The sequence below is a fragment of the Sphaeramia orbicularis genome, chromosome 4 (assembly GCF_902148855.1).
Source record: "Sphaeramia orbicularis chromosome 4, fSphaOr1.1, whole genome shotgun sequence".
In the NCBI taxonomy this organism is placed as follows: domain Eukaryota; kingdom Metazoa; phylum Chordata; class Actinopteri; order Kurtiformes; family Apogonidae; genus Sphaeramia; species Sphaeramia orbicularis.
This window is the reverse complement of record NC_043960.1, coordinates 45,264,536-45,289,741: the sequence shown is the minus strand read 5'-3', so window position 1 is coordinate 45,289,741 and position 25,206 is coordinate 45,264,536. Positions and strand designations below refer to the sequence as shown.

Genomic DNA, 25,206 nt, shown 5'->3' with positions numbered 1-25,206 from the left:
TCTGACCATTTAATTTACGTAATTTTAGGGGAAGCTGAGCTTCCCTTGCAGTCTGTGAGAAATCGCCTCTGAAAAAAACCGAGGTGGAACAGTCGACTGACATAAAGTATTATGCACACTCTTGAGGAGGGAGTTTTCTTTTTGCCAAAGCACTTCCATCTTAAAATACCACATTAACATGGAGCATATGTTAGTTGGGGATTCTGCTAGCACTTTTCTAACGTGTCACCCAGCTTCCGACAAACACATTAAGTGCATATATATTCCCTTCTTTCTTGAGTCTGTTTGCTCATGCAAAATGAAATGCGATCAATATAGATTAAAAATGAATTATATTTAATCGTTATTCATTGAAATTAATCCACAGCAACCCTGTGATTAATCTGATTTAAAAATGTAATCGTTTAACAGCACAAAAATTACATGAAAACGTTCACATTTACAAACTGCAAAAAATGTGAATAACCTAAACAAATATGAACAACCTGAAATGTTTTAAGAGAAGTGTAATTTTAACAATATTCAGCCTGTTGGTAAATGTTTTATGTCTTTTGTATAAGATAAGATGTATAAGTTGTAATGTACATGTGTAAATGATAAATGGAGGCATAATATTGTTAAAATCGCACTTATTTTTCTTAAGACATTCCAGGTTGTTCATGTTACTCAGATTTTTAAGGAAACTGTGTAGATGTAAACATTGTCACAAAGTTTGTTTGTTTTTATTGTTATTATTTTACTGGTTTGACCCACTTGAGAATGTGGCCCCTGAACTAAAATGAGTTTAACACCCCTGCTCTAGAATCATTAGTCACAATTCTGTAATTCTGTGAAAAAATTCCTATTCTCTTCATCCTCATTCCCAATATCATTTGCTCACAACTCTGCTGGCTTCTTCACAACCTCTGTTTTTACTTCAGTGCAACAGCCAGCTGTGTGTTCTGGGATCTCTTATTGCACACATAAAAAAACAGTGTGAAAAAAAACAGCCAATTAAAGAAAACGAGATCTGAGAAATGAATCTAAATGAAGCACAAAGTCTTGCTGTTTGTGTGAAAGTAGCTCCAGTAACTAAATGAAAGCAGTATTTAAGCCTCTGCTCCAGGTTACATTTTTGCACATTCAAACTAGTTTTGCTAAATCATATGACTCCTGTTTACAGCATGATTTGATAAAGATTGGTGATTTTTTTTTTCTTTTTCAGAAAAATATATAGGTGACTTTTCAGTCAACTCAAACATACAACCCATGAGCTAGTATAACAGCAGAATACCAACACACAGCACAACTCAGTGTCAGTGAATCCAAAATATCACCAGACATGCACTGGACCTTGAAACCACAGTGTATTGCGGTTACATAACTGCGCAAGCTGACACCACAATTCGATTAATTATGCAGCTCTACTCTTCTTCATATTTTAGATGATTGTAGAATGTATGCAGCCCAGCCACAGAAGTCACTCACACAGTACTTTGTTGGACCGCATTTAGCTTTGATTATGGGATTTTGTATTGGCCATGACATCGATTATGACACACAACGCTTATGCAACATCACCATAAATTGTACATCATTTATAATACCATAATTGCATTAATTGTATGCATTTTTGGCCAAGATTTTGCGTTGATTCTCTTTGGGGTTCAGATCTGGACATGTGTGAAAATGATGTCTCATGATCCCTGGACCACTCTGACAGTCTGATGAATCCTGGTCTTGGAATATGTCTGTGTCATCAGAGCAGAAAAGGTCCACTGATGTTCAGACCTGATCATTCAGTATATTCAGGCTCAGCTGAACTCATGTATGGACACATGTTACTGAACCTAGACTGGACCACCTGAACCAACCCCAGATCAGAACACTGACTCCACAGGCTTGGACTGTCGATAGATAGATGGACTTTATTGATTCCAAACTGGGAAATTGCAGTGCAGCAGCAGCAGTAGCAGCAGCAGCAGCAGCAGCAGCATGACAAAGTAAAAATAGAATACAAGAATAAAAAATAGAACACAAGAGCAAACACACTATACATAATAAATTAGAAATATAAAAACAGAAGTGGTGGAAGATCTAGTAGTAAGGCGCAACAATAAACTAATGTGCAAAGTAAAAGTGGACATTTTCAGGGGGAATAGGTGCATAAATGACATTAAAGTGCATAATGGAAATAGGTTTAAACATCAGACAGAGGTGAGGTATTGTAGATTGAAATGGAATCTGACAGATTCTGTTGAAGGTTCTCCGCTGTCTGTCTGTGTGTGGTGGAAAGGGTGCACATCATTGTCCATGATGGACAATGCATGATGGGTAATCATTTCATCCTGAACATATGCTGCAGTAATTATCCAATGGAAGGACCAGAACTATTTACTTAGTGACTTTTTTCGTGCTAGGCTGTGTGCGTCTCATCTCATAATGAAACAGACACAACAGACATAATACTGTAAATACTGACACTACATCACTGACCTCGATGCTTCTGTTTTTCCAGACGGTGACACTTGGATCCTTCCTTATCACACATGGCTTTTTTAATGTCTATTCCATGTGTGTGGACACATTGTTCCTGTGTTTCTGTAAGTATACTGGTTTGATACTGGATAATGGGACTACTTTGGTTATTGGATGTAGACTAAACGTCAGCAGTTGAATATAACTCTCCTTCTTATACTGACTCTGTCTCTAAAACTGAATCCATCTCTTTTGATTCCTGCATGACCTCTACATGGTCTCTACTAAGCCTCTGCTTTCCTCTCTCTGTCTCTTTCTCTTTGTGACTGTCGCTCTGTGTGCTGCCATCCATGCTCCTCCTCCTCCTTTCCTGTTTCCTGCACCGGGGTGTGGTCTCAGGCGAAGACCTAGAGAGGAACGACGGGTCTTCGTCCAGGCCCTACTACATGTCTCCCAGCCTGCACAAGATCCTGCGCAAAGGAGAGGAGGGGGCCAAATTGTGCGCTGCTTCCTGAGCGACGTACAGATTTGATTTTTTTTATTTGAACTGAACTGCTGACTCACTTCTCCATATCTATAATGCTATATGCATGGGGGTCTGGACTATCAGAGCGAGGACTGTAGGGCTACACATCCCCCTCTGGTCCGGGGATAACCTGGACATGACAGGACATGCTTTTAGTTCAGTTCCTTACCAAAAAAAGGCATGGCAGGCAGACTACGAAAAGACCTCTGTTCACTTCCTTTTTCGAGCCAACTCAGATTAACTTGCCTTTTTTTCTGCCACACTTACTTTCCTTTTCTTTCTTTTTCTCCTGTGTATTCTCTGCTGACCTCTGCCTTATTGAGAGGGTACACATCACTACGCAGGACGGATGCACAAGCTGAGACAAATACAGAACAAGCATTTCGACCCCTAACTGTTAACGTGGACCTTAAAATGTACAGTTGGACTTCGGCGTAAGGCGTCACCTGGGACCGCGGTGGACTTACGGGGGCACCCTCTTGTCGCACTTTGGTCTTCTATTGTAAAATTCATGTTTTGTATGCACTTTCACATACAGGAAAAGAACCATGTGATTTCTTTGGTCTGTCTAGCATGATGATTTGCTGGCTGTCGGTGTTTACCATGGGTTTTATCGGTTGCTTTGGTCCACTGTATTTACGCTAACTCAAACACACAAAGACCCAAAAGTAGTGTGTATTCTGCACTTAGCAAAACCTTCTCTCTCTTAATTTAAACGAGTTACACAATCATTTCACTCTGTTCATGGATGTACTGTAAACCAGAGAGAGACTTCATGGGAGGTCAAGACTTTCAAGACATTTTAAGTTTTTTTTTTTTTTTTTTTTTCGTTATTTTTTTTTTTCCTTGCTTACAACTCAAACAGAACCTGACAATTTTCAGGAAACTTCTGAATGCAGCCACTAGTTTATGTGCCTAGTTGTGAAAAAATGTAAAAAAAGAAGAAAAAAAAACTTAACAAAAACAGAAAACAAACAAAAAAAAGATCCTCTTCTTCTGTGGTTTTAGACCTAACACCAGGAACTTTTTGCGATACAGTTTATAAAAGGATGTCAAAGCCATTTTTGGTAAATTTTTTATTGGGTGGTCCAGATGTAGTGCTGTTTTAATACTAAGTATAATACACACATCTGTCTGGAGGTTATTCAGTGTTTCTTTTGTATAGGAGGTTTTTTTTATCAATGAAATCCAATGAAAATGTGAATCCCTTTTTTGAATAAATATAAATGGTTTCAGTCTGGTCTGAATTGTTTTCAAAGTGTCTTCCCTTCAGTCTGAAACTGAAGGATCAACATCAGTCCTTCTCAGTTTTTCAATCAATTTGGCACGTTTTCAGGACCCACATTTATAAAAGATGTCTTGAATTATCAAATTGTTGACACTTTACCGACTCTTCTAACATCAGGACGGTGTTGAATTGAAAGGACTGTCAGAACGTCACAGATGGAAACGTAAACAGTCACTAGTCTGTTGGGGCAGCCATGGCTCAGGAGGTAGACCGAAGGGTCGGCGGTTCAAATCCCGCTCTGTCCTAGACACTTCACCCACCTTGCCTCCAGTGTCACTCACAATGCATATGAAGGTTTGGTGGTGGTTGGAGGGGCCATTTGGCGTGAATTGGCAGCCACGCTTCCATCAGTCTGCCCCAGGGCAGCTGTGGCTACAAATGTAGTTTACCATCACCAGAGTGTGAATGTCAGAGCGAATGAATAATGGATCAATAATGTAAAGCGCTTTGGGTGCCTTGAAAAGCGCTATAGAAATGTAATCCATTATTATTATTATTATTAGTCATTCTGACGGTTAATATCATGTTAACGACCAACACACACCAAACTAACCCGACGGTCCCTCTGTCCACATACTGTTTCTAAGTCTTTTACAACGTTTTTGTCTTTTTGTCTTGTTCCGTCTTTCATTGCTGTCATCTTGTTTTGTCTTATACGGGGTCTTAAAAAGTCTTAGAAGTTTACAAATTTACAAATCTGCATTTAATACCTTAAAAACGTCTTTAAAAGTTATTAAATTTGATATGGTCAGTCTTAACTTATGATGCCTTAAACTTGTTCTCTGTATTATGTTTAAATGTGTCCAAGCTGCAAAGAAAGTAACGTTAGTCAACTCAGTTCCATCTGTTCCAACCCAACAATTTATGTTGAAATTAGGAACCAATTATTGCTAACTTTGCAGCCCCCAGTGAGAAATTACTCGGAACAGTGGCAATTAAGTAAATAAATAAATTTTCTTAAATTTTAGGAGTCACACTATGGACTGCCAGTATGGCCGTGAAATAAGCATTAAATTCTGTTCAAAGTAGTCTTAAAAAGGTCTTAAAAAGTCTTAAATTTAACTTGTAGGAACCTGTAGAAACCCTGCTTTTATGTTATTGATGTTTTGTTGCATATTGTACATAATTTCTTGGCTTTTTATGTGTCATTGCACCATTTATTGCACCTTAAAGATGCATCTTTTATGCTGTTTTAGTATTTTTTTGTGTTTTACATCTTGTTGCGTCTCATCATTTTCTTCATCATGTCTTTTCCCTCGTTTTTTATTGTTGTTACATCGTTTTGGTCTTTTTACATGTAGCTGCGCCCTTCATTTCTCCTTTTTTAGTTCACCATCTCGTGGGCAGCGTCTTCGTTGTCATTTTCATCACCGTCTTCATTAGCAACTTCTTCAAACATCTTCTCTGACAAAACTACTGGTCGGATTCATTTCAGATTTTACATGTAACTTCCTTGGGACATTGTCTGCAAAGGCAATTCACAGTTCTGAGATATTTAGACTTTTGAATTTTTGATGAATTTGCCTTTATTTATAATGGTCCAGATTTTAATGGCTTATAACATGGAAATGGTTACAGATACTAATATAGTTACTACTGAGCACTGATAGGAAGTCATATATGGACTTTGATTGAATTAGTTGCGTTCTCCTCCAGTGAAGGTACCACCCACTTCCATTGGGAGATTGATCTCCTGCATCAAAACCACAGGACTCTAACACAGAGGCAGAACCTGACAACCTCACACATTCAACTTTTTATTGATTCTTGATAGAACATGCCAGTGAGATACAGGGCCACTGGTCCTATTTTTAAGGGCACTGGCCGTGCAGTGGGCTGTGGAGGCCCTACTGTAACTGCGTCATTGTTGTCTTATGTGTTTTAGGTCTTGTTGCATCTTTATATCACTTTTCTCTTTTTATGTCATTGCATCTTTAATGTAAACATTAAAGATGCTTCATTTATGTTGTTGGTCTCTTGTATCTTGTCACGTTTCTTTTTGTTTTTTTGCCTTATGTCTTTCATGTCTTGTGTCTTCTATGTCATTTTTGTTTCGTTACACAATTGTTGTGGTCTTTTTATGTGTTGTTGCAGCTTTCATGCTGTTTTTTGTTATGTCTTGTGCATTTTGTGTCTTGGGTTTTTTTCTTATACATCTTTAATGCCTTGTTGTGTCTTTTACATTGTTTTTATTTTTATGTGTTACATCTTTCTGTTTTTTTTTTTAGTTTTGTGCTTGTATCTTCATTGTTATTTTTGTCTTTTTATGTAGTGTTATGTCTTTCATGCCATTTTTGTCATTTTGTCTTTGATATCTTTTTGCATCTAATGTTTTTTTTCTTGTTATATATTTTATGCCTTTTTAGTCTTTTTTTGCACATTTTGTACATCTTGTTGCTTCCTTTCATTCATTACATTTTTTGCTCTACATTTCATGTGGATTTGATGAGGGCAACATTTCAACAACTTTTCCAGGGAGGAAAATAAATTCCCGTCTAATGTTATTGTTGTGTGTCTATGTATGCATATCACTCTGACAATTGACAACCCAGTAAAAACAGGTCTTAAGTTTGGGAAAGGCAGGTAACTATGATCAGAAAAGTTTTTTGAACTTGGATGTATAAGTATTTCTTGACGTCTAACGTTCTGCTACTGCTGCTGCCTCCTAGTGTGGGACCTGGAGGCAAATGATGGTTCTGCTGCCCGGCCGTACCACATGAGCAAATCCCTGCAAGACATCCTCAATAAGAAGAACGTCAAGGTGAAGAGGAGGAGGAAGAAGTAAAGAAATGAAGGACAAAGGTGAGGGAAGGATAAAGACTGAAGATCATTTACCAAAGCACAGTACAAACCTGTTACAAAAAGTGTTAAACCAAATGTTATTTATTTGTTCCATCAGTGAGTCTGAAACAAAAGTGTTTGATCAATATCCCGTAAATGGGTCAATATCACTATAAGGTGCCTTTCAGAGTTCAAAATGTCCAAAAAAGCATTGAGATTTTCCACTTAACTTTATGTTCAATGTGGGAAGTTGACTGTTGGCTGTTAGAGATGAATGTTGGTCAGACTCAAACATTTTAAATATTTTTTTTGCAAGCAGACAAAGTACAAGCAGACCACTAAATATGAAACAAATACACTGCCCGGCCAAGTAAAAAGTCACACATGCAATATATGACTGCACCACCTTTGGTTTTGATTACAGGAGACATTCACTGACATCTTTTTTGTCACATAATGCTTATGTAGTGTCACAATAAGGTTCATTATATTTTTTCCATCCATACTTGCATTATTTTCGATTAATGATGATGGAGAATCGGATTGCTGCATCAAGTCTTCATCATATCTCAAATTAGAGTCTGGACTTTATGGAGGTTAACCCATGTGTGAAAATGATGTTATTCTCCCTGAACCATTCTGACACAAGCCTGATGATCCTGATCAATTCTGGCATTGTCCAATCTGTTTGACGTTAAAGAAATGAAAGGCTACTTACTGCATCAGTTAGTTACTTTTTTTGTTCAGGCTGCTTATTTAACTCTACCTGGATTTAACTAAGGAAATAGTTCAGATCCTCCCATGGGTAAGTACTGCAGTGGTTCGTAATGGTTCAGCTGGAACAGGTTATTTAACTCTAACTGATGCAGTAAGTAGCCTCTCTTGTCTTGAATGCCAAACAGATTGGACAATGCCAGGACTGATCAGGATCATCAGGCTTGCAGAGGTGGGAAGTAACAAAGTATAAGTACTTAGTTACTGTACTTAGTCTGTACTTTACTTGAGTATTTATTTTTCTGGCAACTTTTTACATTTACTCCCTACATTTTTACGTAAATATCTGTACTTTATACTCCTTACATTCTCAGAGTAGGCTCGTTACTTTTTCGAACTAAACGGATGTGACTATGTAAAATATGCCACTTTAGAGGGAAACTCAGAGTGGAGGAGAGAAGGAGCACAGGCTGTGCACAGGGTCAGTACCAGAGTCCTGCACAGGGTCAGTACCAGAGTCCTGCACAGGGTCAGTACCAGAGTCCTGCACGGGTCCACTTTTTCCAAACTTTTTCACCTGTACCCGCAAAGCTGAGTACCATGACCCGACCCGTGATTAAACACATTGTCTACACAGTGACTCACTTTTAAGGGCTTTATTTTTGGCTCAAACACACTCCATCAATAAATCTCTAATATGTGCTGCTCAATGACGTCTTTAACCATCTATAAACAGAGATGAAGCTCACTTCAAAATAAAACAACCCGGCTGTGGATCAACCACGATCCAATTAGATGATCATCATCATTAAATGTCCTGATGATTATTTTCATCCATGAATCTTCTTTTATTTTTTCACTTCCTTGCCTGCTACCCGCCCACATTTCATTTAATTTTACCCATGCCCATATACCTGTGAAAATTCTTAGAATTTTTTTTTTTCACCCATCCTCGCAGTACCATTCACTGTGGAATTAGAAAACAGAAACTTTTATGATTTTGCCCGGTTAAATAAATATTGTTTCTGTGGTGGCAAAAAATGCAGTTTTACTTTTATACTTTATTACAATTGAGAAGTTGTACTTTTTTACTTTTACTTAAGTAAAGGAGTTGAATCAGAACTTCTACTTTTATGAGAGTATTTTTTCACATAAGTAGCTGCACTTCTACCTAAGTACAGAGTGTGAGTACTTTTGCCACCTCTGCAGGCTTGTGTCAGAATGGTTCAGGGAAAATAACATCATTTTCACACATGGATTAGCCTCCATAAATTCCACACTCTAATTTGGGATCTGATGAAGACTTGATGCAGCGGTCCAATTCCCCATCATCAATAATCAAAAATTAATGCAACTATGGATGGAAAAAATATTAGGAACCTTATTGTGACACTGTGTATGCAACATATGTCCACCCTGTCAGCAATAAATGCAAGTAAAAATAAGTTGATGGTGACAGTTGGATTCTGCTGGAGGACACCGAAGGCATCGCATGGTGATGTTGACCCATATAAGTTTTAAAATCACTTGTATGTCTGGGGATTTTTACATCATTGTTTCCGCCACAACACTCGCTAAGTTGCCAAAGAAATAAGAGATCAGTGATATCCTCCTGAGACCCAGCAGAATAAAAGTTTGGGCTTTTTTACATTAAATAATTGTCTTGATTGGAAATGCCATGATGCAACAGTTTTTTCAGGTACATTTTTTATTTGTATTTTTTAATGGAATATTCGTTGCAGTGGACAGCATTTTTTTTTTTTTTAGTAAAGCTGTGAAACTCTTGTCCCCTACAGAGGACAAAAATGCATTGCTGGGTCTTAGGAGGATATTATGGTTTTTAAATCTCTTGTAGTTGCCACTTTTCACCACATGATGGCGCCAGATGACTTTGGTCCACCATGTATTGAGTGAGATGATAGTTTTGGACCTCAAATTGTCTCACATTGAGACACGTATTTGCCACTTATTTGTCTGCTGTTTTCATATTTGACTGCTAAGGGCATAATGGCAGAGCAGCTCAAAGTCCTTCACTCATAAGTGCCGTCTTCGTCCCACTCCCACGGTGACTGTTTTAATTGCATCTTGTGGCTCGTGGAGTCAATTAAAGCTCTCTGGGGAAGTTTCTGAAGGGTTTAGTCAGCAACCTGTGATCGTATGGGCAGTAAAGTAACACATTTCAGTTTGGTAATTAAAAAGTCGCAGCTTTATTCTAATCAACCATGACCAAAAAAAACACAAAACCTCTACCTACACACACTACACACATGCTTTATTTATGACTCTGATTTTAAAAGTCACAGTGAGTAAAGTGTTGGTTTTAGCTCTAGAGGTGGACAGGCTCCTATATGTACAGACAGAAGAATATCACACATCACACTTTAATTTAGAAATAAACCTAAGATAGTTTTTCAAACATTTTATAGTTTTAGTGTATGCCAGTGTTTCTTAATCATATTGATTTAATGACAGTTTTATTAGTAATAGTAATGCATTGGTTGCTTCATACATATCATGAAACAAAAGCTGTGAAGCTGAGGCTTGTATGAGTGTATTACCAGTAGACGTGTAAACATGTCTGTCTAGAAATCCCACTGAAGTGCAGCTACATATGTTAAATCTTGGAGGCATAAAGAAACATATTGTTAGCCTCATAACATAATTGCCTTAGTCATACTCAAATGGACAAAAGTATGTGGACACGTTGAATTCAGGTGTTTCTTTTCTAACGGGTCTGGAAATATTGATGTTTTTATCTCAAATCATCCAATCCAATCCAACTTTATTTGTAAAGCACCTTAAAACAACCGCAGTGGACCAAAAATCATCATGAATAGGACATCTTACAGCTGAAGCTATGATGTGTCCCAATATTTTTGTCCATATAGTTTATAAACATCAATATTTTCTTAAAGTTTAATGGGAGATTTTTCTTCCTAAGTGAGATGTGAAGAAAGTAGATGGTTAGGTGTGGTAGAAAATTATTATTTACAGTCAGAGTGTGAAAATATTTTAGAAATTTAGAGGTAGAACAAGTGAAAACCATCTCTGAGGCATTTTGGAAGCAAAGATAACAATTTAAACCAAACTAACCAATGCAATGGTATTTATCACAATATAAAACTATATTATGACATTATTGTTTTGTATCCCAGACCCCTGTTAGAAAAGAAACACCTGAATTCAACTTTTGTTCATTTGTGTGTTTTTTGTGTGTATTATGCTATGAGACTACCAACATGCAGTATTTGTATTGTTTGTATTGGTTTGTGTCAGTAACATGACTGAAGCACTGGTAGCACCATAGACCTCTCTGTTGTCAGTTTGGCACCCAGTTGGCGTCGAGGCTGGTCTTTTCTCAACCGTGAACGTACGCGATGCTCACCTTCAGCTCTTTGACATGTAACTCCTATTTGTCAGAGCAGAGAGCCCGCCCCATCGCGATTTTGAGTGACAGCGCCGCCAGAGTTACACACCTTCTGCCCCCATTTGAGCTGAACACGCTGGAACATGTACAACACAACCATTCAATAACAGCAAAACAACCTGTGTATGTGAAGAGAGTGGTGCATGCAGCGCTCGGTGTGGTAAATAACATGAAGCGTGTCGTTGTTTCTGTTTTTTAATATTCACCAACGGGGCTGTTGTACTCCCAGATGCTCAGGTTTATCTTCATTCCCATGAGATGATCTGATAAGCGAAGTAACAACAGTGTTTTTATGTGGCCTCCCCCTCCCTCTCATGTCTGGGAATTAGATTCTTTTGGTCAACCACAGTCAACAAGTAGACACAAGTAAAGCTTCTCTGTTGTTACTGTGTGTGCTTTGGTTTTCTTACCACAACCTTTTAAAAGTCACGCTCTGAAGATGCAATAAGACTCCAAACAGTTTCATCTATTGTATCTCAGAGGCTTTATGTACCATACCCATATGTTTATTTATTCTGTAAATTCACATGTATTGTAACTGAACGTGTTTTTTGTATGTGTATTATTCAAGTACAAGTATTATTTTTTACTTCTTTTAACAATAAAATATATTTTTACTCTAAATCCATGTTCCTATCGTCTTCAGTATGCATTTTAATATTATCTAACCATCATATGCCGTCACTGGATCTGAAAATACCATTTCATTCACTCCAGAAGTTGTGAAATTAGACATTTATTTTCCAAACACACTTCACATACAATAAATAAATTAAATTGCAATATGCAAACACTGTTTTACAAACAATTTCAAGTTCATCTTCATCATGGGTTGAAGTTTTGGGTCTTGCAGCTTTTCACGTATAAAGTAGCGCCGTCAAATAGTGTCACAGACTACACAGACAGATAGAACTCTCAAATGTCATATGTCACAATCCTATGAGGTACATTGACTTAAACCGATCCATTTGCACATTATACAGTACAGAAAGACTGCAAATTATAGTCATTCAACATTGTGCTGTAACAGTGAGAAAAAACGTGTTTCAAAAATACTGGCAGAGCAAGAAAAGAAACGGTCGAATGGTTCACGGAGAATGAAATTATATTCACCATGGAGATCTGATTACTGGGGACGCTAATGTGGGACTGAGGCTACTGCGTGTGCGTGTTCAGGCGTGCGACACAGGCAGGGAGGTCATGGCATGGGCCGGCAGCATCGGTTGAAACATGGACGGAGGGGAGTGGACTGTGGACACAAAGAGAACCGGCGTCACTGAAGTCGATCATACTCAAACCACAATATTTTACATGAATATACTAAAGACTTTATTCATCAAATGAAATAACATTCGCATGTTAAATCAGTCAACAACAGAACCAGCAACAGGTTAAATACTGAAGGATCACCACACATTTAGACTTTATTTCATTACTTTATTTACTATTATTATTACTATTTATGTCATTCTGACACTTTAACAAATTTGTTTTCTATTTTTTTTATTTTTCTCTTTATTTTTCTCTTGTATTTGATGTTTATTGTCTTGTGCTGCTGTACATTTGAATTTCCCCCTTTGGGGATCAATAAATTATGTCTGATATTATCTTTAAAAGGTAAAATTGGGTTCTGTTATTAAATAGATACATACATTCAAGTGAACAATATATACATTCATACCTTGAGAAAATTTTCCCCAGGGGTAAAATGAACCTCTATATTTGTCTGTGTAGCTTCTCCTTTGCCCAGGTCATCGTTCCTGGTGGTTCTTGTAGGTTCAACTAGACTAGTTTTGTTCTTTTGCAAACGTTTCATCTCTCATCCAAGAGCGTGGACTAAACACTAAAGGTTAAAATAAAGGTTTATAATTCCCTTTCCTCCACCAGCAACTACAACTAAAGAAGTCTCTTGGATGAGATATGAAGCATTCTCAAAAACTATAACTAGTCCAGTTGAACCTAGAAGAACCACCAGTAAGAACCCCTGTATTCATTTGTTTTCATTTGTTACTGTATGATGTGAAAACTGACGTCCACAGTCACCGCTGAATACACAGCTGATTGTTTTAGTTTGGAAACTTGGTTTGCATAAAAGATGATGCAGACGCCCACATTTGCTGCCTGATTGGGTCTCTTGAGTCACTACATCCCATTTGATTTGTCTTCAGAAGAAAACAAGAAGTCACCCTTGGCCACCAGCTGTTAGTTCAACATGGACAATGACTTAGAGACAATCCAGATCTTGGCTTCTCTAATGGCTCCTCTACTTTTTCATCACGATGATAATGATGCAGAGCTGTTTTTTGGACAATTTTTCAACAATTCCGATGTTGTATTGTATCATGTTGTATTAACAGTTCCTTCATGTGAGATGTGTTTCATGTATGTTACAATATTCTACAATTATTCATGAAAATGTGTTGTATTCTAGTGTTAAAGTGTATGTGTGTGGATAAATGTTTAACAGACTCCTGGTATGACCTGGGATATTCCTCTGTACTTGAAGACAATGATAGTGTTCATTTTAGTTTTACTATACATACAGTATTTAGGTGCATGGGTAGGATTTACCAGTAGTTGGACTCATGAATATAGAAACCACAGGCTGGTCTGGTGTTGAAAACAGAAAAACAGAAGATGAAGTTGCTGTCATTTTCAATAAATCTAATTGAAAACATGAAAGCTGCCTTCATTTCTTTTGTTTTAGTTTAAGTATTATTTAAAGATCATTAAGGATCTCAGCTCAATATGCAGTAGAAAATAAAGAAAGTCTTTTCATTTAAATACAATAAAATTAAAGCTGGGCTGAGCAGTGAAGTCCACAAACTATGAACACCAACTGGAACCAGTGAAGTCATTAAAAATAAACCTCTACATGTTACTGATCCATATGAATCCATAGAAGCTGGTGCTCACTGTCTATAAAGGAGTGCAGTGCAGACAGCATGGACCCCTCGGGGCCTCCGTAGGCCGTGTACTGCAGCTCCTCGGGGGTGGGGGTGGGCTGGGACAGGCGGCTCGGCTGCAGTGAGGTCATGGGGGTGTTGGAGGTGTGGTTGGGGCTCACGTGCTTTTTATGGCGTGCTCTGCAGTTCTGGAACCAGACCTGAAGTCAACAGAACATTTGGATTTCATCATTAACCCATGAAGACCCAGCGCTTCTTTTGTGGAACCTCTCTCTTTGACCTTTCTTAAGTGACTGATCACCATTTACTGTAATATTATCTTCTTTTTTTTTTTTTTTTTTTTCCTCAGTGAAAATCAGGTATTTTTCTATATTTAATTTACTCATCATGTAGATGTTTATAAAAGCTCAGATTAAAATTGAGGATTATTATATGAAAAACAGAGAAAACTGAAGAAAAAGTGACTTTTTCAGCAAATCTATCATTAACTGAACATAAAATAACTGTCTCCATCCACTGTCATTGATCCAACTCCATGGGTTTTACTGGTGAATCAATGTTGTAGAAGATGACGGTGTTTCCACGGTAACTATGGAGCTTCTGAACGTCCAAATGGGTCACATCTGATGACCATGAAAAGATGACAAACTGTATTTTACACCAATTATTTACACGGATTTATAGGTTTAGTGTTTTAGAAGTTATTAAACATTTTACATCAGTAGATAGTTTTGGTCGATGGTGGATGTTTGGGTCTTTATAGGTTCACAAGGACAAGAAACATCCATTTGTCACAAATGAGATGAGTGTATCGAGTGTACGTTCATGTTACACTTTGTTCTTCATTTCAGTCACTTCACGTCAGCATTTGGTTATTTTTGAGAAACTTGAATTTGCATCACCAGAGAATATTGAAGCACAATTATTATAAGTCATTGTATCTAAAGATTTTCTTATGACAAGTTTAGCAGGTAAAACTGAAAGTCTCACAGTCATTAATATGACCCTGTTCTTGAAATGCAGGAACATGTTTTTCTCAGTTTATTAGAGGAAAAACGTACAACTGGCATCCCTCAGTCCAGGGGTGTCCAGGGGCCACATTCAGCCCAATTTGATCTCAAGTGGGCCAGACCATTAAAGTAATAACATAACAGCCTATGAATAATGACAACTCAACCTGAAAAAAACTGAATTTTTTTAAGAAAAACAAGTGCAATGTTAACAGTATTATGCTTCAATTTATAATTTATACATGTGCATTACAGATCGGATCTACAAAGGCACAAAACATTTAGTAACAGGCAGAATATTGTTAAAATTGCACTTCATTTTCTTTAGACATTTCACGTTGTTCCTATGTGTTCAACATATTCAACTTAATATTATTATTTTGCACGAAAACAAAGAGGAAAATTTGGCATTTGTCATTATTTATGGGCATAATGTAATATTATTTTCATCACATTAAACCAAGAAGAAAATTTGGAGTCATTATTTATACATTATTATGATATTATTTTGCTTGAGATCACATTGGTCTGTATGTGGAACCTGAACTAAAACGAGTTCGACACCATTGACTGTAAATATCTTCAATGTAATTTTTGCACTTTACAAATTCATTCAGCAGGCTGGATTGGAACCTTTGGAGGGCGGGTTTTGGTCCCCGGGCCACATGTTTGACACCCCAGCCCTAGTCTGACAGTCGCTTACCTCTAGATGTACCAAGAGTACCCGCATTAACCCTCATTCTGTCAGGGTGTTTAACCTCATAAACTTGCAAAATATGAACTTATTTCTTCTCAATATATTAATAGGTATATTATTACTGTCACCTGGAAAAAGATGCTTATAATGTTACACTTAATTTGGGAGTTGTGTGTGTACGTGTCAGCAGAGCACATGAGGAAATCTGAGTGTGCTGCTTGTGTGTGTGTGTGTGTGTTGTCCTTCAAAATGTGCTTACATTAAAACACACTCATAACAAACATGAACTCATAAAAGAGCTCCACTTATTAAAACTGCAGAGATAAACAGTGTATATTGTACTGATAGAATAAAGTGTGAGGTATGATAGTTATGACCTCAGTCAGAAGGATTAAGGTTAACCCATAAAGACCCAGTGCTACTTTTGTGGCAGTTTCCAAATTATTTTTTCTCTATTTTTAATGTTTCTCACCATTTATTCTAATATTATGCTCTGTATTTTCCATTTTTAAGTGAAAATCTTGTGTTTTTCTATATTTTTTCACTGATCATGTAGATGTCCATAACAGCTCAGATTAACAATGAGGGTTATTATATCAAAAACATATAAACCTGAAGAAAATGTGACTTTTCAGTAAAATGTATCATTAACTGAACATAAACTAAGTGTCTCCATCCACTATCATTGATCCAAGTCCATGGGTTTTACTGGTGAATCAATGTTGTCAAAGATGATGGTGTTTCCATGGTAACTACGGAGCCTCTTAATGTCCAAATGGGTCATATCTGATGACCATGAAAAAATGACAAACTGCATTTTACACCAATTATTTACATGTATTGATAGAATTAGTGGATCAACAGGTATTAAACAGTTTATATCAGTAGATGATTTCGGTCGCTGGTGGATGTTTGGGTCTTTATGTGTTAATATTGATATCCAGTAATAAATGTCAGTGACAGTACTGTGTGTTTCCCTGTCTTGGACCTTTGCTCTGACCTGGATGACTCGTCGGCTGAGGCCCGTCTGCTCCGCCAGCTTCTGCAGCGTCTGGGCATCTGGGTTGTTGTCCTGGGCAAACTGAGCCTGCATCACCTGAACGCACACAGAGGTAAAACGAAATCACTTCAACATCTGCACATGTGAGATAATTCACCTGCAGAAGAAGATTAATGAAACTAGTGCTTTGGACAGGATGTGTTAAAGCACAAGGGTCATATTCAAAATATGCAACAAAGAAAAAAAAAAAAAAAAAACAGCACAATGGAGTCATCTGAGAAGACACTGGTGGGATTAACAGAACAGCTTTAATGTTTCTTTAGGTTATCACAGTATAAGGCCTCTGCTCTTTCCTTTCCAGGTAAAATAGGCTATATTTCCTTTATGCCTTTTGCTCACCAGCGTTATCATCTGAATCCACTTAAGGTTGTTCCCAAATTTTAGAATCACTTTAAATCGGAACAGTTTCTAAAGCCAAAAAAGAGAGAATGTGTTGCTGTCATTTTTCCAATAGAAGCCTGACTTTAAAACTGAGACATGGGTGACTTTGTGACTCTTATAATTTACGAAAAAATATACACATTCATGTTTTTATCTTGTTTAAATTCATATAAATAAATATTATATATAAATTTTGATTGAGTTTACAGACCAAATAAATATCATGAGGAGTTCTAAAATGTTACATTCTTGGTCCATCCTGTTATGAGTGTTCTATTAAAATCTATCTTTTTTTTTTTTAGCTTATGGAAAAACAGAGTTTACGAATGTGACAAGTAGAAGGTACGTCTCCCTTCGCTTTGCAGCTGAATTCTCTCTCAAAAAACATTCATGTCAGTTCCTGAAAATGCTCTTGGTGGAATGGTAGTGGGGTTTTTTCTGACAGGAACAAAGACCCTGATTTAAAAAAGAACACTTAAAAAGGTTTTTCATTATTTCATTGCCTTTTTACATTTTTCAAATTCAATTCTAATTCTTTATTCATATAAATATTTATATAAACACCAAATTTCTTATTTTTCTTTTTATACTATCATTTTTTCACTCATTTGTGTTTTTTTTATACCTGTCTTTTTATCTGCACTTGCTTGTTGTATTTTTGCTGCGGCTAACTGTGAAATTTCCTCACGGTGGGATAAGTAAAGTGTTATCTTATCTTATCATATCTTATATTTCTTGTGGATGTCTAATGACAAAACCAACAACACAAAATCAAAAGCGCATATTAATAAAAGATATCAAATGCAAAATACTTTGTTTAATGTATATTATCTCTATTTAAAGGATAAACAACCCATTTGCTATAAAAATGGGGCTCATTGTACAGACACATATATAAGTAAATCACCAAAATCAACATATTCATCCAATGTTTCATAATATCTAATGATAAAAAATACAGGTTAAACATTGTCAAGTGTGTTAGAAAAATTAAAAACCAGATGCTCATAGAGGATGGAGTATACACAGGAAGAGTCAGCCTTATCTTTGTGTGTTTTTGTTTGTTTCTGTGTAAGGAGGAGGAGGTTCACCTGCAGCTGGTCGGCAGTGAAGCTTGTCCGTGCTCTTTTGGAGGGTTTAGGTTGGTTAATCTCCTGCTCAGTCGGCACAGCCCCCTCCATGTTAACACTGTTCCCTAAACACAGAACAAAAACACTCCTCAATTCCATTGTACTCGGTACAATGACAATAAAGAGATTCTGATTCTGACTTTAAAAAATGTAATAAGCAGAAAGAAAATGAAAGCTGTAAGTGCTGTTTATTGTCTATGTATTAAATTATAATGTTACATGTTATTTTATGCTATGTTATGTTATGTTATGTTATGTTATGTTATATGTCATCCTTAAAAAAAAAAGTCCAACGCGAAGGAGATTCCATAAATAAATAATGTGTCTGAGAAAACTGTTGCATCATGCTGTTTCCAATCAAGATGTAAATTTATGTAAAAACAGCAAAACCTTTACCTACTGTGTCTCAGGAAGATATAATATTATAATGACTTTTCTTTGTTATTAATATATCCTGGGCTCAGTCTCACCTTTCTCCATGGCCCGCTTCAGGTTGTCCAACATGCAGTCATAGTGGACTCGACAGAGCACCTTCTCCTCCACCAGTGCAAACTCCTCACCCGTCGACAGCTGCCTCTTGCACGAGAAGCAGGCAAAGCAGGCCAGGTGATACACGTTGCCCTTAGCCCGCCGGACCCAGTCTGTGGAGTGGATGTTGCGACCACAACATGCGCACCATGTCCCGTATCTTCTGCAGATCCAGATCATGGACAGTGGGTTACACTGAACTCAGAGGATGGGGTTAAAGAAAAGGAACTGGAGCAGAACTACAACAGTGGGATTAATTCAAAACCATTTTTGTTATAATATGTATATACAATTATTATTATTTTTGTCATTTTTATTGAAATAGGCAATGCATAAACATTCCTATTAATAATTATATAACATGCAAAAAAAAGAAAGAAACAGGATTTTTATTTTTACATGTTTTGTTTCTTATCTTTTTTCTTCAGCAGCAGGTCTTTTTTTACTTTATCAAAGATCTGAGTGTGAATTATGACAAACACATTATTTTACAGATTTAATGGTTATTTTTAATTAGTTGTACAAGTGCATAATAGGTCTGTTCTAGTTTTTATGGCTACTTCAGTGTTGCTAAAATCATCCCTGCTTCCAAGATGCAGAAACATGAGCAGAAATGCTGATCAAACGCATATGCACTATTCAATCAATTAATTAATCAATCAAATTTTATTTATATAGCGCCAAATCATAACAAAAGCTAGACTTTACTTTTAGACCAGACTTTGTTAAAATCCATTAGATTTAATAAATTCATTAAAAGGTGAATTCCCCAAAACGAAAAACACCTGAAGAGCCCTAAATGAGGAGCCTAATTTTGATCATATTAGAATAAATGCGATTTAAAAAAAATCGAATCTACAGGAGAATAGGGATACAGTATGCATTACTGTCGGTTACATTGTAGTGCGTTTGAATTGTTACTTTGTGCCTAAATGTTTTCCGTTACAGAAATGAAGACATTTTCACCATTAATTGAAGCAGAAAATCCACAAATTGCTGTGTAAAAAAAAATACACCTGAATGCAGAAATAAAAACAAAATGACCCGAAGGAGGAAGCCTTTATCGATCCTGAAATTATTATAGTGATGGTTGTCATTATTATCTTCTAAGAATTTGACTGAATTCCTTACAGTTTTTCGTTTCGGTAGCAGTAATGTTCGTATGATTAGTACTGACACAAATCGATGCACATACCTGAAGTAATCCAGTTTACAGAAAACCTCTTTTTCTTTGATGTAACAGCTGGTGTGGCTGCCAAGTGAAGTCTGACACACGCTGCAGGAGAGACAGCGCACATGCCAGCACAGGTCGTTAACCTAAAGCCAAGATATGATAAATTAACTGATGTCGATCACATCTAACTTTGGGCCCACAGGTGAACACCACAGAAACCCAAGAACGATGGAAAGTTAGACAGCTTATGGAAAGACAATAAGAAAAGGGAAAAAAAAAAAAAGTATTATGCGGTTTTTTGTTTTTGTTTGTTTGTCTGGGTTTTTGTTTGTTTGTTTGTTTGTTTGTTTGTTTTGTTTGTTTGTTTGTTTTTACCTTCAACAAATATTTATCCACTATTTCCTCGTTGCAGCTCGCGCACACGGTTCTGCCTAACAGAGGTGCGGATGCCATCGCCTGCAAAGACGACGCGTCCTCATCCAAAACTTCCACCGGTGCGCCCTGAGGGATCCAAACATGAGGTTAGAAAATAACGCACAGGAAGGGCTCCAACACATACCTACAGTTCAGTATAACATGCGGAAATATGTTTGGTCTGTTCACAAGACGTGGAGAAAACATACAGTTTGATTTAAATATGACGGAAATAATTTCGGATTTTTACTTTTTTTAAAGTCGTTGTTTGACGCAAATATATTTTACACAACACTGCGACGCAATAACAGGTTTGTCCTATTTTACCTGAACACCCCATTGGAATGAGAGCGGTTAGTTTAGGAATGTTTTTAAAGTATTTCCCTATTTTCTACCAGCGAAAATACATGAAACCTCCAGTCAAACGCACAAACCAGCGCATTTTTTTTAAATAATGATGATAATACTAAACTATAAAGAAATATTTTTGGATGTATTTAGTCTTCTCTTAATTAAACACAGTAGCTACGCAAAAGAAAAGTTTAGAAAAGTTGCGTCCACTTTAAATCCTAAACCACACATTTCACAAAACCTCCGGTTAGTTCTCGACTTGCTTTACTGCAGAAATAAAGTCCGCTTTGTGTCCAATAGTTGAATGAGCCTACCATGATGTCCCTCCTGTCCTCAGTGCATTTGCCTAGCAGCTCTCCGTCTCCTTTACAATCTTCACACATGTCGAGAGGCTACGGCGGCCGGGGAGAGGATGCCGGAGTGTCAGACGGTCGCAGCTGCCTTAAATGCCCCCTGCTCCTTCCCATAAATATCATGCCTTTCACTTTTCACCATGACAACGCCGGCGATTACCGAAATGACATTTAAAAGAGAAGTATAGTCATTACTTACAAAAACAGACAACACTTGAGCTAATAGTTATCCTATGTGCATTATGTTCTCGAGACCTGTGATTCAGCAACCGCCGCGAGCCGCCCGCGCGCGTGCTTAAACCCCAACACGCCAATTTCACGTGTCAATCAAAAAAGCAGCGCGAGGTCTCGGGGAAAGGGAATTGATTTATTTAATAACAGCAATTAAAACGGCTCAGTTCGACACAAAACGTCTACCCGGGGCAACCAAAAGGTGAAGAGGTCTCATTAACTACTTGAGTTTTAATTGCTGAGTTCGGGGAGGGGTAAATTTCCTCAAATTGTGAAAATACTGAGCTGTCAGCGTGTGGAAGGCCGCTTTTAATGACAGACTGGTTTATTTAACTGGCAGCGACATTTCCACTAAAATTGACTTCTTTCATAGAGTCTACACACACTGGTTCACACCTTAGGAAATATCTCTATTTCTTACCTCATCGTTGGACAAAAGACACTCGTTTTCACCCTCGCTAACAATGCAACATTCAACTTTTACTTCACTCCTCCAGCGCATTTCTCTGTCCTGCAGTTGACAGCAGCTTCAAGGTTTTTAAAGTTGCGTTCAAGAAACGCGCCGCAGCTCGTATTTTTGTGTCTTCTGCGGTCCTCCTGCGTGTGCCGGTGCGCCCTGAGCTCAGACTGGAGGGCGGATCACAGCTCAGGTTCTCCTGTCCTCTGTGGCCGCGCCTCCCCATGGGAATAAGCTTCATGTGTGGTGTGAAGCTTTCGGAAAAGTCTGTTATAGTCATAGCTAATAAATGTTTTCCGTTATCAGTTCAATGTGTGTTGAAAAGAAAATAACACACCGGCACTAGGAGTCGTTTGCAAGGGTCATTACTGTGATGTGTTCAATGAACGCACGCAATAAGAGACCTTCAATGAAAGTGATGTTAACAGTCAGACACTTCAGTTTTGGGGATTTGTGAGTTTTCCTCCAGATTCTATGGATTGAGTTGCATTATACCCAATCAATTATTTGACAAATATACACCACTGCCCATGGAGTTGGGATAAAATATTTGTACCTTCTCATGAAATGACTTTGACAATGTGATTTAATCTTGATAAAGTGTAACTGGGACTCAGTATGTGATTATTGCACCCAGTCAAAGGTAATTTTGTGTATAAATAGGAATAAATAGAGGAATATGTTTGAAAACAACATTATTACAACTTTATGGGCAACAGTGTAGTTAATTAAATTGTATCAGACTTCAGTAGCTTTTATTGATGTAATAAACAAGTAACTGGGCATAACAATAATTATTATTATTTTTACCACTGATGAGGAGGTTATGTGGTCAGTTCTGTCTGTCTGTCTGTCTGTCTGTCTGTCTGTCTGTCTGTCTGTCTGTCTGTCTGTCACCAGGATGACGCAAAATCAGCTGCAGTGATTTTCATGAGATTTGATAGATGGGTAGGCCGTCGACCAACAAATCCCTTTGATTTTGGAGTAAATCCAGAAAATAAGGTTGAACCTGGAATTGTTTTTGCACATTCACATTCTTTTTTTTTTTTTTTTTTTTACTCTGAAGAGCTTAGAAAAATAATATCTAAAGACAAACAAAACAAACTAAGCACAAACTTCATGCTTCATTTTATTTCATTTGACAGAGGGATGACTGAATTTCATTCAGGTGATTAATAAAGTTCCTTTCACTAACACCTCTGTTACTCAGTTTAACTAAAATGAGGCACCATCTGATAAAAAGATTGAAGACAAAGGTCAGAGTATGGGGTTTATCAGAGGTTTAATAATATTGGGGTCCGAGGGCTGTGCTCTGTACATCTGTTTTTTCTTTCTTTTTTTTTAATAAATCAAATCTTTATACACAATATAAGGAATTCTACTTAAGAGGAAGTTACACAACACAATTAAAAAATAACCCAAACCACAACAGTAAAAAACATCACTAGTAGAAGCCTATTTAATGTTAGTACTGTTTGTCCAAGTATGTATTGTTATGCTCGTAGCATAATTGTCATATTTTTGGCCAAATTGTAATATCTGTGCAACTTTAGTCTCCTAACTCTGCTGCTTCATTTTGCATCATTAGCTATGACCTGGAAAAATACAATTTGGGCAATTATGCTATGAGACTAACAATACATAGTACACATATGCATATATACTACATATATGCTGAGAAGTGGAAGTACCTCAGAGTTGCTGTTATTTTCTATCACTGCCTCTAGGCTTTTTCAGTGTTGTTTTTATTCCACAAAAAGAAATCAGGCAGCCCACCTGCTTGAAGTTTGTATGCAAATCATGTTATCCTTCACTCAACCAGTGATTTTAAGAACTTATGCAAATATTCTCTTTTTTTCCAAGAACTGAAATATCACACATGTTGGTCCCCAGGAATAAACACACAGTAGCCTCCTCTTGTTTTTTTTTTTTTTTTTTCGTGTTCTGTTTTTCTCTCATTCATTAACCCACTCCACCTAGTCACTCACGCAATCCCACCCAAAACACACCCTTACACTCCATCGTCCCAACACACACATACACAGAAAGTAGACCCCCCCACCCCCCCACCACACACACACACACACACACACTGCTCCTCTGACAGGATGACGCTCAGACCTGCACCAGCATGAGTCTGAATCTGTATCGCATCATCGCAGAGGGATAAAGGAGCTAGCGTGCCTCCATCTCGATGTGTCCTGTTCCACCTGGTGGAGATGAATGCTCTTTATCAGATTAAAACCATCTCAAACATTGCTTACAGTTGGAGCAGACAGTTGGCTGAAGAAGCCTGGGAGACAACCACACTTTGTTAAATCTTCTTACCTGCAGCAGCCTTGTAACATCTCAAAGTAGGACAGATGCTGGCATTAGTTTTTCCTCCGTGCTCAGGTCAAAGGTGAGAGGACTTGCACCAAAACCAAAAAAGAAACTGAAATAATCTGAGGAGGAGTTGGAGCAGAACCAACTGAGCAACTTATCATCAAAAGTCACATCATTTTTCAGACTTTAAAGTCTTTATCGCTCCGCGTGAACTGCCTGATGTTGGGAAAGATTCACATCTGAGAGTTTAACAGTTGTATGTTTTCCTTTTCAGCATTTCATGGCTGACTTCTCAAATGTTTTACGTGATGTGGACCAGACAAAAACAATGTCTGATCTGTCAGCATATTTTCTAGGTTGCTCTACACGTTTGCTGTTTTACATCTGCCTGTGTGGGAATCTATAAATACTCCAGTCTTGAATGTTGAATGATCAAAAAATTGTTTAATGTGTTGAGGCTGCATTTCTGAACATTACAGCCCGCAAATGAAAACCTAAAACACACTATGTCATTTTTGCTGCTCAGTCAAAATAATAACAACAGACGTCATTCAGTAGAGGTGTGGACCGTGGGAGATCATGATAGATGAAAATCTGTCCGACGTCAATCAGGAAGAAATTATTGAAACTTATTCAAGCAAAGGTTCTGCCATAGAAGTAGTATTTACGGTGGCCGACAAGGGCCAAACACATTGCAATGGCCCAGAGGCGATTTCTCAAAGACTGCAAGGGAAGCACGGCTTCCCCTACATTTATGAAAATTAAATGGTTAAATATGTACGGTTGTGTTGACGTTTCATTGACTACAAATGTGTTAGAACACGTTCATCTCAAAGACGAGTTCGTTCAGAATCAGCTTTATCGCAAATCAACGGACTTGATGTTGTTCACTTCTCATACGTTCCTGTTGCACTGTTTTCTCATTCGATCTCTGCTCAGTACATTTGCCCGAAGACGCTCAGCATCCATTCACTTCAATGGGACTGAGTGGAACAG

At 37.5% G+C, this 25,206-nt stretch overlaps 2 protein-coding genes across 9 annotated transcripts in view; one reads left to right on the top strand and one right to left on the bottom strand.

Annotated features, from left to right (window-relative positions):
- The window catches only part of LOC115418380 (choline transporter-like protein 5-B), a 50,320-nt gene extending 42,957 nt beyond the window's left edge, over positions 1 to 7,363 (top strand). For 3 of the 5 annotated variants that reach the window (XM_030132826.1, XM_030132824.1, XM_030132823.1), the window contains 2 exons: positions 2,498 to 2,582; positions 2,857 to 4,218. In XM_030132826.1, the coding sequence (XP_029988686.1) occupies positions 2,498 to 2,582; positions 2,857 to 2,972 (201 nt within the window). In that variant the 3' untranslated portion in view covers positions 2,973 to 4,218. Of the gene's footprint in view, positions 1 to 2,497; positions 2,583 to 2,856; positions 4,219 to 6,940 lie in introns of those variants that run through there. The other 2 variants (XM_030132825.1, XM_030132827.1) reach the window with 2 other exon arrangements.
- Positions 7,364 to 11,912: 4,549 nt separating this feature from the next.
- Positions 11,913 to 22,112, bottom strand: LOC115418399 (LIM/homeobox protein Lhx8-like). 4 transcript variants are annotated; one of them, XM_030132866.1, is made up of 8 exons: positions 21,850 to 22,112; positions 20,455 to 20,580; positions 20,101 to 20,222; positions 18,848 to 19,068; positions 18,339 to 18,442; positions 16,807 to 16,902; positions 14,110 to 14,299; positions 11,913 to 13,803 (listed from the first exon to the last, which is right to left on the bottom strand). In XM_030132866.1, exons 1-8 carry the CDS (start codon positions 21,928 to 21,930, stop codon positions 13,742 to 13,744), a joined length of 1,002 nt encoding a protein of 333 aa, XP_029988726.1. In that variant the 5' UTR covers positions 21,931 to 22,112; the 3' UTR covers positions 11,913 to 13,741. The 4 variants fall into 4 exon arrangements, with proteins under 4 accessions (XP_029988726.1, XP_029988724.1, XP_029988723.1 ...); XM_030132864.1 differs by having other exon boundaries at positions 11,913 to 12,442; positions 18,848 to 19,065; positions 21,850 to 22,109; XM_030132863.1 differs by having other exon boundaries at positions 11,913 to 12,442; positions 21,850 to 22,107.
- Positions 22,113 to 25,206: the final 3,094 nt, after the last annotated feature.